The sequence below is a fragment of the Diceros bicornis genome, chromosome 39 (genome assembly GCF_020826845.1).
Source record: "Diceros bicornis minor isolate mBicDic1 chromosome 39, mDicBic1.mat.cur, whole genome shotgun sequence".
NCBI lineage: Eukaryota > Metazoa > Chordata > Mammalia > Perissodactyla > Rhinocerotidae > Diceros > Diceros bicornis.
This window is the reverse complement of record NC_080778.1, coordinates 26,294,739-26,312,914: the sequence shown is the minus strand read 5'-3', so window position 1 is coordinate 26,312,914 and position 18,176 is coordinate 26,294,739. Positions and strand designations below refer to the sequence as shown.

The 18,176-nt window shown below is 47.5% G+C and overlaps 1 protein-coding gene across 3 annotated transcripts in view; it reads right to left on the bottom strand.

The window, feature by feature from the left end:
* SAMD5 (sterile alpha motif domain containing 5) overlaps positions 1 to 15,064 on the bottom strand; it is a 52,915-nt gene extending 37,851 nt beyond the window's left edge. For all 3 annotated transcript variants that reach the window (XR_009217213.1, XM_058534246.1, XM_058534245.1), the window contains exon 1: positions 13,099 to 15,064. Coding sequence is in view for 2 of the 3 variants with exons in the window: in XM_058534246.1 (XP_058390229.1) it covers positions 13,099 to 13,518 (420 nt within the window). In the remaining variant the exon portion in view is untranslated. The remainder of the gene's footprint in view (positions 1 to 13,098) is intronic.
* Between the last annotated feature and the right edge of the window lie 3,112 nt (positions 15,065 to 18,176).

The following is an 18,176-nucleotide window of genomic DNA, read 5'->3' as shown; positions in this document are numbered from 1 at the left end:
AACCTCCAAAAAGCTACCGGCAGGAAGGCGACTGTGATACTATCATGACAATAACTGTCGAAGTGATTACCCAGTTGAAGGTAAATGTCACTCATCACTCATGAAGGAGGAGACGTGCGACATAAAAGAATGTCATGATAGCCGGGAGCAGGATTCAAAATCCCTCCTCACTCTCACGTGGTTTCCACAGACAGTGTTTCCTCCTCCATGTCACCTCGCTGTGGAAGGATGGTTTAACATGAGGAACTCTGTTCATGCGATACATCACGTTAGGCCCAGCAAGAAAAAGACTCAATTATTTTTAAGTTGCTAAAAAGATATTCAATAGAATCAAATATCCATTCCCAATAAAAATGCCCACAAAACTAGAACAAAGATGCTTGTTTAACAGCATGAGGCATGTCTTAAGCTGACAGCCAATGGCAGAATAATAACAAAATACTCGCAGTATTTCCATTAAAATCTAGAATAAGACAAGAACATCTAATTACCATTATTACTTAACATGGCTATATAAATTCTAGCCAATGCAATAAGACCGGAACACAGAAATAAAAGCTATAATTCCAGTAGGGTAGGTGATAAAATTATCATCTGCGTGATTATGTATAACATTAGAGCTTTACCTTATATCATATACCAAAATACATTTCAGATGGATTAAAGAGTTAAATGTAAACATGAAACCAAAGAAATTAATTGGAGATATAAGTAAATATTAACAGATTTTGGACTAGAGAAGGGATATATAAGGATAAAAGTAATCACAAAAATAGAGATTGATTGACTGTATTTCTCTACTTAAAAAAAAAAAAGTAAAACCTAAAGGGCAAATGACAAAGTGAGCAAAATATTCTCAATGGTCACACCAGGCAAACAAATTACATATGTTGTTGTTATCTGAAGAGCTTTCTGAAGTTATGAAAAGAATACTTCACCTCAACAGAGTGGTAAGCACATGAACTAACAACTTAAGACAAGGTCTTCATGTTGAGAATAACCTCACAGTCATAACATTATGTATAATACTACAAACATTACCAGACATTTTGAGTGGTCACTACAAGTCAGATGCTCTGCAAGACCCTTTTCATATCCTGCCTCTCGGATTCCTCACAACAGCCTCAAGAAGTAGGTAATACCATACCCATTTTATAGGTGAGGCAACTCAGGTTCAGAAAGAATAAATAACTTGTCCAAGTAAATGGTAAAAAAGAATTCAAACTCAATTCTATCTGAGGCTGTACCCTCTATATTCCTCCAGTCTGGAATAAATAACTGAAATTATTGATAAGATGGAATACATAAGAGTTTTAAAATTTTGGACATCCCAAAAAAAAAAACCTTAAAATTCTAAAGTAAACCATATTCTGGGAAAAATCTCTGCAACTTCTAAACAATAATGATTATTTTCCTTAATATATAAAGAGCTCTTGCAAAGCAACTAGAAGTGGTCTAAGACCAACAGAAAAAAATAGGCCAGTACTGTGAACAGGTAATACGCAATTATAAATATAAAAAGTCACAAATATGAAATTACGTAAACTGGTAATCCAAGAAATCTAATTCAAAGCATGATGAAATACTATTTCTCAAACATGATATTTTCAAATAATAAATTATAATAATAAATAATAACATGAGCAAGGCTTCAGCCCAATCAGAAAATGATTAAATTAATTATGGTGCTAAACTAAGATGGAATATGTCTTAGTATTAAAATCATTTTTCTAATGATATCTGCTGACACAGGAATAGCCTTACCCTTATCCGTATACAGTGTAACGCCAGATTTGTGCATGTGTACAAGACAGATGTTCTTACATATAAATGATTTTTAAAGAAATATAGTGTAGTGTTAGAAATTGTAATGCAGACCATTTTGAATTTCTTCTCGATCTGCTTCAGTGTTCTCCAAATTTTCTCAATTCAGTATGTTTACTTTTCAATCAGAAATATTTTCAAAATGTTATTATAAACATAATGATTTATTCACTATCAATAAGAATGCCTGAAATCTGTAAAGCTCATTTAGAATTTACAAAGTAACTTCATAAATATTATCCCATCTAATTCACACCACAACCCTGTGAGATAGATACTGGCAACATTTTACAGAGGAACAAACTTCTCTTAAACTAAAATGATAACAATTCTTTATGTCTTCCAAGGACAGGCCAGAGGAAAGGGTTCATCACAGTTGCAGGCAATAAAGGGGTCCCTAAAAACAAAATAAAATTTCTAATTATGAACAAGCCCTACAGACAAGTCTAAACAACGTCAGTGATAAAACTTCCTCCCTGAAAAAATCTTTTCTTGGCCTAAAATGTAGTTGCTGTAGTTACTGCTGAGTTTTAATGGTATGTACATTGAATTCAAATTAGTATCTTTTTATTACCTGCCTTCTAATAAGCATTGCATTCTATATGGGAGTTAATTCAGAGAACTCCTAGGTATAGAGTTGGCACGAACCCACAGACTTGGTTACAAGCGTCTTTTTCTAGAATAAGTCTGTAAATAAGTCTGTCATGTTTCTCCCATGGTACCACGTATTCCTAAGTTAAACAATAGATTTGAAATAAACAATAACAGTGCCATGATTTGAGAAAAGAAAGAAACAAACCTTGAGTTAGTTCATTTCTGTTACTCTTATGTGATCACCTGGAGTGTTCATTTGTGTTGAAAATTCAAAACAGTGAAACAGAGTAGAAACTGCAAGGTATAATACTTTAGTTTGGTTAACTGCAAATTCTATTTCATAGATGAGATATTTCTCTTAAATTTGAATACTTTAAAATTGAAATATCAGGCCGGCCCCGTGGCTTAGCAGTTAAGTGCACGCTCTCCACTACTGACGGCCCAGGTTCGGATCCCGGTCGCGCACCGACGCACCACTTCTCCGGCCAAGCTGAGGCTGCGTCCCACAAACAGCAACTAGAAGGATGTGCAACTATGACATACAACTATCTACTGGGGCTTTGGGGGAAAAAAAAAAAAAGGAGGAGGATTGGCAATAGATGTTAGCTCAGAGCCGGTCTTCCTCAGCAAAAAGAGGAGGATTAGCATGGATGTTAGCTCAGGGCTGATCTTCCTCACAAAAAAATAAATAAATAAATAAATAAAATTGAAATATCTTTCTTATTTTAATTGTTAAGTGCTTCAAAACTAAAGAAGAAATCAAGAAATAATGACTGTGTATTATTCCATGACTATTACTTAAAACCATTTTGTCAAATAGTTGTGGGGTGTTAAAAAATGATACACTGTGGGTGTCAAACACAATATGCACCACTCTAGTCTTATGATAAAACTCTGGTATGTTCTAGGGAAAACATCTTAAAATTTGGAAAATCTGGTCATTATGATTTTGGTAAGCAAAGAATACATACCAATTATTTTCCTTCACTTTCCAGACATGTTCAAATGAAGCAGGTCTTATTGTGTTTGTATTTATATAACTTTATGAAAACATAACAGTAAGGTTTTTAGAGCTCATCAGACCAGTTATTTCAATTAGAAGCAGTAATGAAATCTCTTTAAACTATGAGATGTCACCTAGTCTCTATGTAAGACAGATTGTATGCTTTATGCCTTTTGGCATGATCCACAGGTATTTACCGTTAATAGTTTTCATATTGACTGAAAACAAGGATTCCCTTCCTGCTCCTCCCAGGCCTCCCCAAGTTCGAATCAGGGGTTGATCTGAAATAGCATTTTTTCATAAGACTTAGAAATTAACTGTTAAAAACTTTTCAACTCAAGCACTAGTAGGAGTAATAATAAGCCTTCGCCATAGCCGAGGACTCGATGCTGTTCCCAGCTCTACACGGCAGTGACCTTGAGCAGCTATGACTCTCACAGTTCCTGCTGTTCTTTCTCTCACCGCGGGCCATGATCTTCCAGACGCCTCAGGAGAGCCCTTGTTTAATTCAAGGACCGGCCCTGGCCGAGTCCATGTCATCTGACTCACCTTCTTCAAGAGAATTCATTTCAGAACATATTTCTGGTGAACTAGAATCTGAGTGGTTACATAATCTGAAAAAATTGCATTTTTATCAAAACTTATTTCTTTCTTATTTTTCATGGCATGCCTTAGACAACTACCTGAGGGCAGACAAGGTTCATGAGAGCATCCTTAACACTGTTACTCTTGCAGTTAGCATCTCTTTTCCACTCAAGAGTGAGGGAGGAAGGAATCATGAGTACAACTATGACTTCTCTAAGACTCGAGATGGCAGAGTAGAGAAGAGGGCTTTCTAAGAACAGCAGGGTGAGCAAACGAAAAGCCATAAGTACATCAGGAGACCGCCCAAATCCAGGTTAACCCATCGGGTGCTGCGGTTTACTAACACCTGTGCACAATTTACCACATTCCCCCCCTTAGGGCCACAGGCACCTTTACCCTGGTTACCTGTTGACAGTCCACGACTAGTGCCTTGCTCTTTGCCAATACATAGGGAATTGACTTTCCTGTTTTGAAAAACTTACTGAGGAATTTCCATACTTACAACGCGGATACACACTAAGTAGAAAAGGATTATAAATATCATAAAATCTGAAACCAGTTTACAACTCACACCAAGAAAAAAAATACTCATTTTGTTGTCAGATTCTGTTTTGATTTCACATTTTATTGAATGTCATTACTCTTAACTGTCTGATCTGATTCCAAATTACTTTAGGTGTTTACCCCACACCGGATCCATCTAGAAGATACTCTACTGAAGATACTCTACTCTGCCACCACTGAAGATACTCTAAAGAGGGCTCTGCAGGCCCCAGAACTTCAGAAATGTTCTGAGTCATGGCAATCCCGTCGCCTACCAAGAGACTGTTTTGAAGATCACAACCTAATTTTGAATATCTAAATTTTGAAATGTTTACATTTTTAAAAATCATATTTCTTTATCTTGAGGCACATAGAGATGACTGAGCATCATGTGTCCTAAAAATCTACCCCTGAATAATTACAAACAGCCCTGTCACCAGGGATGAGACCTGGCCCAGTGGTCTCTTCTGTACCCAGCAGACACATGACCGCTGGGACAGAGGCTAAAGGGCCAAGCAAGGCTAAACGCGGGGGAGCAGGAGCCAGCACAGGTGAGCACTGACCAGGACCCAGGCTGCTCACCTGGCAAATGATTCTTCCTGGAAGCCTGTTAACATCCACATGAAGCGACTGCCTTCAGCTGGCAAGGCCAGCAACACACCCTCACTGTCCCCCCTCAGGGAGCACATCGGTTCTCCAGCCCAACGTCATGATCTAGTTCACAGGGCCTTGATGCCATTCCCTTCCACAGGACACCACACTGGTCCATGACATCGATGGCATCATGCTGCTTGGACGTGAAAACTACTCTAGACTATTGGCCAGACATTTGCACGTAGGCAGGTGGGAAATCCAGCAAAAATTCAGGGGCCTCTGACTTCAGTGAAATTGTCGAGGGTCCTGCGGTGTGGGGCACATTGAGGATACGCTGTTGCATCTGGCCCCTCCTACAACCAGAAAGGAGGCACAATGTCGAACGGGCCTCTTTGGATTGTGGAGGCAACACACTCGTCATCTGGATGTGCTTCTCCAGCCCGTTTACCAAGTGCCCCGAAACGTTGCTAGGTTTGAGTAGGGCCCAGAAGAAGGGAAGGGTCTGCAGCGGGTCCAGGCTGCCGGGCCAGCTGCTCTGCCACCTGGGCCCTATGCTCCCGCAGAGCCAGTGGTGACCGCCCTGTCACTGGCAGAGAGAGACGTGCTGTTTGGAGCCTTTGGCGGCGCCTATAGGTGAATCACAGCGCAGACGCTTAGGATCCTGGAGCTAGCCCCTACCAACACCTTAAGTTTGGACTTCCAGCCCCCAGAGCTGTCAGAGAATAAATACCTGCCACTTTATACTTCCAGTTTCTGGTACTTTGTCATCACAGCCCTAGGAAACTGATATAAATTTCGGTCTAATACGTTCACATGTATTAACTCTTCTAGTCCTAAGAACCCTACGAAGTAGTCAGGAGCGTTACCACTTTTTACAGAAGAGCCAGAGATGACGGAGCACGGAGCAGGGCTGGGACGTGAACTCTGCAGTCTGTCCTGAGCCTGTGCTCTAACCACTACACCACAGCGTCGGCAGGAAGGAGTCAGAACACACGGTGCTCTTTCCTGGATGAACTCCACGGGCCGCCACAGCTCATAGAAACCACGTCGTCTTAGTCTGGGAGCTCGACACTGCCTCGGCTCTCGGCCCCCTGCTGCTGAGGGCGGGGCTGAAGCATGGGATGAGCAGGTGACCACTCAGTGCACGATTTGAGGGCTGCCCACAGAGCCCACGAACACCCGATGTTTCATGATAAGTGATTTACTGTGTCAATGGCAGCCGGCCCTCTAGCAGGGCCCAGACTTGCCCAACCCCAAGGGCAATCACCTCCTTAAATTTTGTACCCTGGTGCCTCACTTGCCTCCCCCTAGTCCTGGCCTGCTGCAGAGGTCTTTTTAAATGGCCTGCAGGAGAAGCATTTTAATTCCTAGTTCTTCTTCAACAACATTTAATGAATACACATATTTTGATTGTAAATGTCATCACTGATAAACTTTACTCAAGTCTTGACCACAGTTAGTCTTTTTTTAACATTTGAGATAAACACAAGTGCAAAATTCTCCAACCCTTGGTATTTGTAGGAATAATATTCAGCTTTCATATGGTGCAATGACTAGACATCAGGCACTGGGTTAGGCCCTCCACAGACACGTCCATTAAATTGTAAGGAGGGACCGTGTCCGTCTAGTTCACTGCTGTGACCCAAGGGCCTGGCGCATGGCATGTGCTCAGTATTTGTTAAGTAGATGGATGCACAGATGGATGGATAGATGGGTCCACGTATGTGGAAACTCCACAGACACTAAACTATAGGGAGCACGAAGAAAATGGCAGCCCCATCACCACCCAAACTCTTGTCTTCTTTCCTCCCCTTCTTTCTACAGAGTTCCAAGCAGGGACTGAAAACAAAAAAGCCTAGAAGGACCTTCACTTGCCTACACTGAGGATACTTGAAGATATTGATTTGAGTTGGGAAAGCCAAACTTTGCCAACTTCCAGTCTGTCCCTAGTAACGTTACAAAGCAGAGGAATTCTCGGGGGAAGGAATATTTATTGTCATTTCAGCATCTGCCAGGACCCAAGGCAAAACTCCAAAGGACAAAGCATACCTTTGCCAACCTCTCTCTTTCCTTTCTAAATACTTCTTCTATATCCTCCACCCTGCCCCCAGACACAGAGGCCCTCATGCCACCTCTGTCTCTCCAAATTCCTTCATCCCAGGCCATCTCTCTTGAACATCCATTAGCAGCCCTATTACCATGAGAGTCTTGTTACTTAATTAAACTCACACTGAGGCATGAATGTAGCTTAACACTCCAACAGCATTCTTTAATAAGGTTGTACTAACGCAGTTTTAACTGGTAGTGTGTGGCAAGGAGAGATTTTCGGTGAAGAAGACAAGAAGCCTACCCCATCCACTATCTACCCTCGGGCCCACCTGCCGCTTTTCCAAGTCAGCTACAGAACAGAATACCTTTACGGCCCCACACCATCCCACCTGCCACAACCCCCAATCACAAACATTGTCAGACTTCATGGGACTCAATAAAACATCACACATAGCCCGTAACCGCAGCACAAATATAGGAATGGTGAGGGTACCTTCTATATATGCGTAGTTATGTATATCCTGTAAATACTATTGTGTAATGTTCCTATGTAGACATAGCTACAAACACCAGATCATGGAACCTAATATTTGTATATTAACACAGTGTTCTCCATAAACCTCTAATCCCTCCATCACCCCCCTTACTGGTATCAGATGGTCAGACAGAGAAATGAGGGCTCTTCACTGTCACCTCACAAAGTTCCCACTCTCCTCACCCATCCTTCCTCTCTCGTCCTCTACCATGGAGGGGGCACTCCTGTGCCCCTGGAAGCAAATCTACCTCTCCCTTCCGATGCTCTGGGCACAATTCCCTCCCACCTCCTTGACCTCCTAGGTGGTCTCCTTTCTCCCTTATCTTCACTGCCTCCTTTTCTCTGGCTCCCTACCACCAACATTCAGACATGCTCCAGTTTCTCCCATCCTTAAAAAAAACACACAAACCCGCAAAACCCTTCCCTTGACCCAAAGTCTCCCTTCTTCCTCTAGCTGCAGCCTTAGTTCTATCTTCCTAGTCCAACTTCATTAAAAAGTTGTCTGTGGTTCATCCAGACAATGGGATATTATTCAACGCTAAAAAGAAATGAGCTATCAAGCCATGAAAAGACATGGAGGAACCTTAAATGCATGTTATTAAGTGAAAGAAGCCAATCTGAAAATGGCTGCATACTATGGGATTCCGACTATATAACATTCTGGAAAAGGCAAAACTATGGAGACAATAGAAAGTGAGTGGTTGCCAGGGGTAAATGGGCAGAGCACAGAGGATTTTTAGGGCAGCAAAACACTCTGCATGACACCATAATGATGGAGACATGTCATTATACCTTGGTCCAAACGCACAGAATGCACAACACCAAGAGTGAACCATAACATAAGCTACGGACTTAGGTGGTTATGATGTGTCAAGTAGGTTCTTCAGCTGTAACAAATGTCCCACTCTGGCGGGGGATGTTGATAATGGGGGAGGCTATGCATGTGTGGGAGCAGGGGGTGCATAGGAAATCTCTATACCTCCCTCTCAATTTTGCTATGAACCTAAAACTGTTCTTCAAAAACAATGAAGTACAGAAAAAAAGTTGTCTGTGGTCCCTGCTTCCACTTTCTCTCCTTCCTCTCTCTTGGGTCCCATCACCTAAACCTGCCATTTCAGAGGTCCCCAACGGCATGGCTGTTCCCTCCCACGGATACGTTTCAGATCTTGTCCTGCTGGACCACTGTCTGAGCCCCTGACCAGTCCCTCCTCACAGCTTCCTCTGGCTCACCCCTTTCAGCCTCCCGTGGAGGTTCTTCTTCCTCTGCCCATCTCCTAGACCCTAGTGATCGCTAAGGTTCCGTCCTGGTCTCTTCTCTCTTCTCCCTCCACAGCTCATTCGTATTCATGGCTTCAATGTGCTGACGACTCCCAAATCTCTGCCCCAGCCGTATTTCCAACTGCTAACTACACGACTATGTTCGGACAGGTATCTGACAATTCGGTATGTTTAAACCTGAAGGCAACATCTTTCTCCCCAAACTTGCTCTTCTCATGGGTCCCGTATCTCAAGGAATGGCATTGCAACCCTAAACCGGAAATCTGCATTTCATCCCAGCCTCCCTCCCCTCTCACCCCTGTGATCCAGAGAGTCATCAAGGTCTCCATTGCCCCTCCCCCACTGTCACCACGCAGTCCAGGCCACCAACAAAGCCCTCCTGACATCGCACAACCTCCTGATTGTCTACCCGGCCTCTTGTCAGGACCATCAACAGCTCCCCTCTTGAGATACACTCCAAGCTCCTGAATATGACTTCAAGGCCATCCAAGACCAGCCACTGCCTGTCTCTCCATCTCCTGCCACTTCCTCCAAGCACTCTGTGCTCCAGCCAGATGGAACTCTTTTAAGTTCCTGTTGCCCTGCTGCATGCTAAACTTCCTCCCTTTCTGGCCCCTGCGCACACTGTCCTCTCTGCCTAGAACACTCTTCCCCTTAGGACCCTCCTCTTCTTCAGGCTAAACCCTCCCAACCTGCAGTTCTCAGACCAAGCGCCAGTTCTGGAAAGCCTGCCTTGACCCCACTCCCTGCCACCAAGGCTGGATGCACCTGTCCATGACATCATGTGCCGCCGTCAGAGACACCATCACACTCGGTCATCGTGTTCATTCCATCCTGTGTCTGCCCCGCTAGGCCCCAGTTCCCTGAGAGCAGGGCTTCTGCATCCTGCCAACCACAGTCGCCGGGAGCCCTGCAGAAGGTTCTGGTAGAGAGGAGCCTGGTAAAGTAACCCAATAACGGATGTAAAACTTGATCTGATCCCCACCCTGTGGAAACAGTTCATCCTCAGTTCACTGCGGAAGAAACCACAGCAGTCAGAGAAGCTAAACACAGGGCAGAGGAGGGACTCATCCAATGCTTTTTATTTCAAGGTCTGTGCTCTTTCCAAGCTCCTGATTTTCCAAAGCTACAGACTTCCTTTGGAAAACAAGAGAAAATGACTTTTTCCTTACATTTTAACTCACCTAAGAGGGGAACGTGGGACTGTTGATCAGACGTGATGAGCACAGCGCTGCCACTCAGTGCCCAGCAACACTAACACTCAGTTACTGGAGCAAACCGTCCAGCACGTCCAGGTGGTTCTGGGGGAGGCTCTTCACCCTCTTTTCCTGTGTAAAGATTCACCATTGCTGCCTTCATCACCCTTGGTATAACCCCTTGTCAAGCCATCCAATATTCTCACCAAAGTACAGAAGACCAGAGGGATCCATATGCAAACGACTATAAAGGAACTTGGGGTCTGCTCTAGCATGCAGAATTCCAAATGCACGTCATCAACACTGCACATTCCGATCATGACAGAGCCAAGGACTCTGGAGAAATTATACTGTGGACTGCGTTTTCAAGAAAAAGTCCTACAACTGTCTGCAAAGAAACAAGCTGCATCAGAAAACAAGTTCTTAAATAATTTAAAATCCAAAACTTAAGAGGCAACGCACACACAAGCAACAAATTCAGAATGACCAACACGATCTGGGACTACACAGGTGTATGCTCAGTCTGGGGCACATTAATTGTATTTGAGTTTCTACTTCAGTTGTGGGGTTTTCTTGTGACAAATATATAAATACAGAGTCACAGAACTTTTTAAATTAAATTTGTCAGCTCCATTCTTTTAGGCCTCAGTTGGAGCATCAATGAAGGAGGTACAGAAACACTTCTTTCATATTCTTCCATCAGTTCAAGAAAGAGAATTAAGTATGTATAGAAAGTGAATGGGGGTATATCTTTATTATCAAGAATATTGTTATGGGATTTATATAGAAGCTGACTGAAATACTTATTTACGTGAAATATAAATAATATTACAATGCACGTTGAAATTTTCTTCTATAAATTGCACTTACTCAAATGCACTACCATATCACGCATTGATCTAAGCCGGCATCCATAGTCCAAAGCCGACGCCCAGACCTTTCATGACCTTAGAATCCTCTTCTAAGTGGAAGAGGAATCCTTTCCAGCTTCTAAGTTTGATATCTAGGCCTGTCTTTTTAAGGATCAGAACCAAATGTGTTACCTCCCGCTCACCACTCTCTCCTCCAGCCCACACTCTCTTCTGCCCTCCTCAGCCTGTCCGCAGCTCTTTTCCTGAAGAATGAGCCAGCCCACGACACACCTTGTTCTCCACATCCCTTTCTGGCCAGGACTCGACTGCCCCCTCCACGTGCCCGGATACTCACAGTCTCTCAGCCTCAGCCCACCTCACTTCCTGGGATGTGAATCACAAAACGGCTTTGAGGCTTTGAGACGGGCTTTGAGCTCTGCTGACCTCTGTCTCCAGGAAGGAGCCTTTACACTGACGGCCAGAGTCCCTGCATCTACACCAGACACCACTCTAACTCTGCCTGCCCGGGAAGATGGTGCTCTCCCCTCCATCCCCTGTCGTGGGCACACATCAGTAACACAGTCAGACTGGGTAACCGGGACATGTGTTTAATTCGAGGCACACTGTCCTCCAGACCTGCCCTCTTTACACAGTTTTGATAAAACAAATTTATACTCTCACGCAGGTTATCTGAATTGTGTATCTTTCTTGCAAGATAACATACGGATCATATTAAACTCTTTATTCCCGTCTGCCCTAGATATTAACTACTTTTTACCAAGTTTTTGCTTGAACTTCCTTAAATCCAGACGTGATGACCTTTACTTAAGACTATAAAGCAATGCAAGTACCCAGGAGGAGCACACAACATGTAGATCATCAGCATTTCCCTGTTAGGGTGCTGTGTGCATGGTCTCCCACCAGCTCAGGATCTGGGCCATCATTTCCCCTGGGCTTCTCCACTCTTGATCTTCAAGCTGAGGCTCCTTTTCCCGGTAACTCCACGCAGGCTTGAGGATGACGTGTGCCATCCACTTCTCCCTTTCAAGCCAGGATGCTGTACCTGGACGGCTCTAGAAACCTAAGCCGAACAGACTCAGCTGGAGGCAGAGCTCTTGTGTGAAATAAGACTTTCTGTTACTTAGTTATTCAGCAGCCAAGTGCACAGTCCAGCCTTCCTCACAGAGCAGCTGCCATAACTTCCTGCTCCTTTGCTGAGGCTCCCTCCCCAGGCAATTCCTCCCTGGCCACTGAAAATCTCACTTTCTTGTGCTGTGTCCTCCTCTCCCCAAGGCGAGTCCACTCAGACTTTCTAGAAGCCACAGTTGTACCTACTTCATCTCATCTGGATTACTACTAAACCAAACTGGATTGATACTAACCCAGCCCAGACCTCCACAGCACATTCTCACCAGCCCCATAACCTCCTGCGTCTTTAGCACCAATCACCTCCCCAGACTCAAGTTGAAGGAACTTATCCCAATTGGACTGCCATGTGTTTTAACTTTTCCCCCCAATCTTCATGTCGCTGGCCCACTTCTCAAATCTGCGGCCCTGCTGAGATTCGACTTCATGCAACTGCGAGCAACAGGGCGTGATTTCCCACTCTTTAAAGAGCTCGCCAATTTTTTCCCAGAGTTTCTCAAAAGGGTAAGGAAAAGAATGAGAAAAAGGAAGGTCGGAGATAATGTAGGTGTTAATTATTTTTCTGGTACCCTTCAGCCCCAAACGCTACCACAGAGGGGATCAGGAATTGCCCTTCGCTGCTGGAGAAGCGCGGCGCGTCCGGTTCCTGACAGGTGAGCACCCGAGACCAGGTGGGGACTTGGTGCCAGGTTAGAATAACATCTGGGTGCGGGATCTTGTCTTACCAACCGCTGGTGACACCAGGCAGGAAGGAATGAAGAGAGAATACAGAGAGAACACAGGAGAGAACCCCAAATACCCGAAGCATCCCTGCCGCCCAGCCGTCCCCCGGGCTGGGCCGCCGAGCTGGGCCGGCCGCGTCCCCTCCCGCGCGCCCCGCGCCCGGCGGCGCGTCCTTACCTTGCGGGAGAACGGGGGCTTGCTCAGGTGGATGCCGTCGCGGACCAGCTTGTCCCTGATCATGATCTTCAGCTTCAGCTTGGGGTAGCTCACCAGCTCCCTGCCGCGGGGGGCGGGCGCCTGGCTGCGCGGGTCCCCGCACGGCTCCCCCCGGCGGCCGGCGGGGACGGCGCCCGCGGGCGGCGGCGGCTCCAGGGTGAAGTAGAGGCCCGCGGCGGCGGCGTCCTGCTCCCGCAGCCGGCGCACGGCCTCCAGGACGCGGCGGCGGTGCGCGGGCGCCCGCACCCCGATGGCGTCCAGGTCCGGGTCCCCGATCTGCTTGCACACCTCCAGGTCGTCGTAGCCGTTGTCCACGAAGGACTCCGCGTACTGCGGGAGCTGCAGCGCCCTCAGCCACTCGTAAACGATGTTGGTGCCCATGGTGGGACGGGAACCCGCCGGCGAGCACCCTCCCGGCGCCCGAGCGGCACGGGCGGCACCAGGTCTGGAACTTTTGATCCTCTCCTCCAAGGGGAAAGGAAATGGCGGTAAAGTTTTCCTCTTAATGGAAAGGACAGGGCCGGAGACAGACAGCCATCAGAAGAAGCCCGAGGGGGAGCAGCGAGAACGCGGCCAAGTGAATTCCCGGAGCAGCCTGAGCCCGCAGCACCGGGGCCGGGGAGCCGCTCCGCGCCGCCCCCGACGCGCCGCCGCCGCGGGGAGGGGCGCGCCGGGCGCGGGAGGGGCGGAGGCGGGCGGGCCGGGCGCACCCCTCGGACCCGCGGGTCAGCGGGGCGCGGGGTCGCCGCGGAGTCACCGCGGCCGGGAGGGTCCCGGGGCCGCGCGCCGCATCTCGGTCTCCGGCCGCCGCCGGGGGCGTCCGAGCGCGCGCCCCGCGCGGGGGAAGCGGCTCCGCGCGCAGACCCGCGGCCGCCGGGAGCGCCTGGTCTTCGGAGCGCGAGGCACTGGCGTCCTCCTGCTGGGGAGAGGGCGGCTGCTAAGCTGCCGGGTTCCCGCGGCTGCCTCGGGTTGCTGTCTGCATTTCTCTTTAATCCGATTTCTTTGGCCCGCGGGAATCTCTGCGCTCACTTCCTCCCGAGCCTCCCGGACTCCCGCGTCGCGCCCGCGGGCCGCCCCAGGGCACGTCCCCGCGCCCAGCCGGGCGGGCGAGGCTGCGCGCTCCGGTCTCCCTTCTCCTTCCCAGCCCGCGCTGGATCTCGCTTCCTCGGGGCCCGCGCGCAGGCCGGAGCCTGGCGGTCTGGCTTCTTCCGTGGACGCCCGCTCGGTGCCCGGCGAGGGGGCGCGACGCGGGGACCGCCGGTGCCCAGCCCGTGCCGCTGCGGCCCCTCCTGGCTGCAGCTTGGGCGGCGGGACAGGCTGCTGCTTCGGCCGGGCGCTCCCCTGCTAGGCCCCCGCGTCTGCGAAAGTTTGGAGTGGGTCGGACTTTCGCCTCGGGTGGCGCGTTCCGCACGGCCCCCACCCTCCTTTCTGCTGGATCCTCTCACCGGCGTCTCCACTGTGCTCTCTCTCTGGTCCGCCCAACCTGCATTCGGCCCGCGCCCCCCGGTGGCTCTGCCTCCAGGGACACTCCGAGGCGTTCGGTCCTGGAGTTCGGGGAGCAGAGCTCTCTCCTCCCGCCCCGGGGTCGAGTGGACTTGGATGCACCATCACCCAGCTCGCGCTAGGGGGGACGCCCAGACATCCCCGCCCGTGGCACTTTCTCTCTAGGGAATGATAATCATCCGAGTTTCCCCATGGTGCCTAAGGCCTGAGCACCCCCGGGGTGGGGACGCCTGAGCAACCCTGGGGTGGGGCCCCGAGCGGCAGGTGGAACAGACCGAGTACCTCGCCTCGATGTTGCTGCGTCTCTAACGTCCTCCTGGAGCTGAGAGGATTTGGGTGGGGGTGCTCGGTGGGGCAGGCTCGCTGTCTCCTCCTTTGCGCAGAAGGGAATGAATTTCCCACCTGAGCTGTTTCAGGACCTGAACTGGACGCTTGAACTGAAGGAGTCCAGTGGGGCGGGCCAGCCTCTAGCCCCGAGCTTGGGAGGGGGACAAATGATAATTTCAGAGTCTTTTCCAGGCCTGCGCGTTCGGCCGGGGCGGGGGGGGGGGCTCTTTCCCTAAATCAGAAGAGTTTAACCCCTTTGGGGACACAGACCCCTTAAAGAATCAGATGACAGCTTTGGCCTTTGCCCAGGAAAACACCCGACGGAGGCACACTCAGATTACTCCCTAGAGTTGGGGAGAGTGGGGGGCCAGGGTCTGGGTTCCCAACCCCGGGACTCGCGGATGCCACAGTAAGAGCAGCAGCCGGGAAGGACCTGCCTGGAAGGACCTGTCGGGGGCGGGGGTGGGGGACGAGCGCGAGGAGCTGGGCTCGTGCCGCGTCCGCCCTGGTCGCCCGGGCCGCCCCTCCGGAGCCCGAGCTGGTGTCGCCGCCCTGCTGGGTTGCGCCGCTCCCGGGCTGCGGACGCTGGAAGCCCCCGCCCTCTCCGCCCGGCGGCTCCCCGCGTCTCCTCGCCACCGCGGGCCCACAGCGCCCCCTCGCGACGGGCGGCGAGGTTTAAGGCGTTGTCTCAGGCCCCCATACTCATCGTACTCAGCTGAAGAAAAAGAGCATCAAGGCTTTATATTAGTTCCCCGCCCCCCTTTTAAAATACGAATGCTCACATCACGTTTACCTGTGCACCCAACGCTCTTTCAAAAGGACCTGTGATCTTTAGGGGAAAATATTCCAGCAGTTTGAATTATGCTGCTACAAACAGAAGTTATAGCAGATATTTATTGGGAACTTTTACTATATGCCAGGCGTCTATGCATACACCCGTACATACATGGTAAGTAGTGTTATTATCCAGTATCTTACGGAAGAAGACATTGAGGCTCCGAAACACTAATTTGCCCCCAAAGATGACACGGTTCACGGCGGAGCAAAGGGTAAAACTCTGCAGGAGTAAATTCAGCTCCGTCTTCCAGCTGCGAACATTCCCAGTCTCTGGCCTGCGCTGTGCAACGTGCAGGAAAATCGGGCTGGTTGTAAGAAGGGAGTCTGGTTTTTTTAGACTGGGAAACTTAAACCTTCAGAATTGTAGAATTGTGTTGTTTTCTTTCCCAAGTTAGTGAAAAGTCCGACAGGACTCCTCAGTAGTTCTTGGCTCAGTTATATACAGCCTGTTCCTCTCGAGGAGCTTACAGACACTCACCATGTCTCATTAATCCTCAGTGAGGGCAGCCAGTATCCTTATTTCCATTTCATAATTAGGGGAACTGGTTGGGGGAAGATGAATGACCCGCCCAAGGGCATCCAGTAAATCAGGACAGACAAGAACAAACCCGTGCGTCAACGCGTCTCCTCAACAGGCGACGGTGATTCTCCTTTATTTACGTGCAAAGTCCCCATCCCGTGAGGACATAAAGCATCCCGTGCTCTCTTTGGAAGGGAAGGCTTTTATAAATTAATCAGTTGTTCATCAGGTGTAAAGAACACTTACTCACCGTAGCCTCTGGAGAAGACCCGCTCTCTGGAGACTTCGCTAGTCTGAACCTCGGAGACAATTTTCTGGATTTCCTTCTCCTCTTGTCTCCTACACTTGCTCAAGTCTTCTACGTGTGAGCCCTCGAGGCTTCTCTCTTTCTTCCGCTGCCTTAGCATACTGAACCTCTTAATAGGTTTAGTCCTAGAGGCTACTGCATGTAATCTCAAATGCAGCAGGTTTATAGCCTAAATGTGTCTCTACTCGTGGCTAATGTCCAAAGTGAAAAGGAAAGGGCCATCAGTTAGTTTTAAGATCTAGAACTAGCGTTTTAGAGCCAGAAGCCATTCGAGATCATCTCAAGCGTCCACATTTACCTGGAGGACGAGTCACTTATCCAAGGTCACTCCCCGAGCTCGTGACACATCTAGAGTGAGAACCCGGATCTGTTCCCTCCTGTGCTCTTCACACTGCACTGCATTGTTTCATTTTTGCTGTGAGAGTCTGGCTACTGTCAGAATCATTCATTTACTCATCAAATGTTTATTAAGTGGGCACTTCAGTGCTGGGCAATGAAGCAAAAAGAGAAGAGTTTTCTTCTTTAATTGGAACTGGAGAGATTTCAGCATTTTAAATATATGGAGAATAAACTGATGGGTTTTTTTTATAGGTTAGTTCATGAACTAGGAAGATTACAAAGGTGATATTTTCTTCTATTTTTAATTATCCAAATTCTGTGAGTCATAACATTAGCCAAAAATTGAAATTAAACTGTATTTTACATCCAGACAAAAATGTACTTTAAAAAAAAGTGGCCATTATGCTCCTAGGCACAGCCTTAGAAGACCAAATTAATTTACTCAACATGCATTGTTAAATTCCTATAATTTTACAAGTACTTTTTGAGTGGTATTGCTTTATTAGAGCTTTTTCCTTTACATAAAAATTTTCAAAATATTTTTATGCTGTTTATTATTTAATATGTTTGGGGCCAGATACTTTTTGCAGAAAGGACTTCTTTGCCTAATGAAAATTAATGGAAAAATAGGTTGTAGAGAAAGTTTCTTTTAAGACACCATTTTAGCACTGTTTTGTAATGGTAATAACTCTGGCAAAATGCTTGTTGATAGTCTCAATGTAATAAATTAATGATAATTATATTCAGGTTTTAAATTCTAAATATCAAAAAACAGCTTTTCTACTTTGCTCTGACTCTGTAACTTGATTTAAGGATATAGAGTGAAAAATAATTTGTTTTGAAACTTTCTTGGTGCCACATAAGGTTTCATTCCATTTTATTTTGGAAGACAAATGTTTGCACGTAGTGTGTGTAAAAATTAAATCCCATTAACATCTATTAAACATCGGTCCCCAGGGAGTCTAGCCTGGCAAAAGTCAAAGATACATTGTATTAATCTTAAAATGTAGAATATATCTTGCCTGTGTCTAAACTGTGAGCTAAAAAGCATCTAGAAGAAACGTCCACCATGGGGAGAAATGAGAAGAAGGGCTCGAGTGATGTCAGGGCAGCCTGTTCTCCAGGGGCTGGAGGAAGGCGCTGGGCTGGCAACTTAATTGGGGGCAGGCTGGGTGGGCGTCTGTGAATACATCTGAGCTGTGTGCA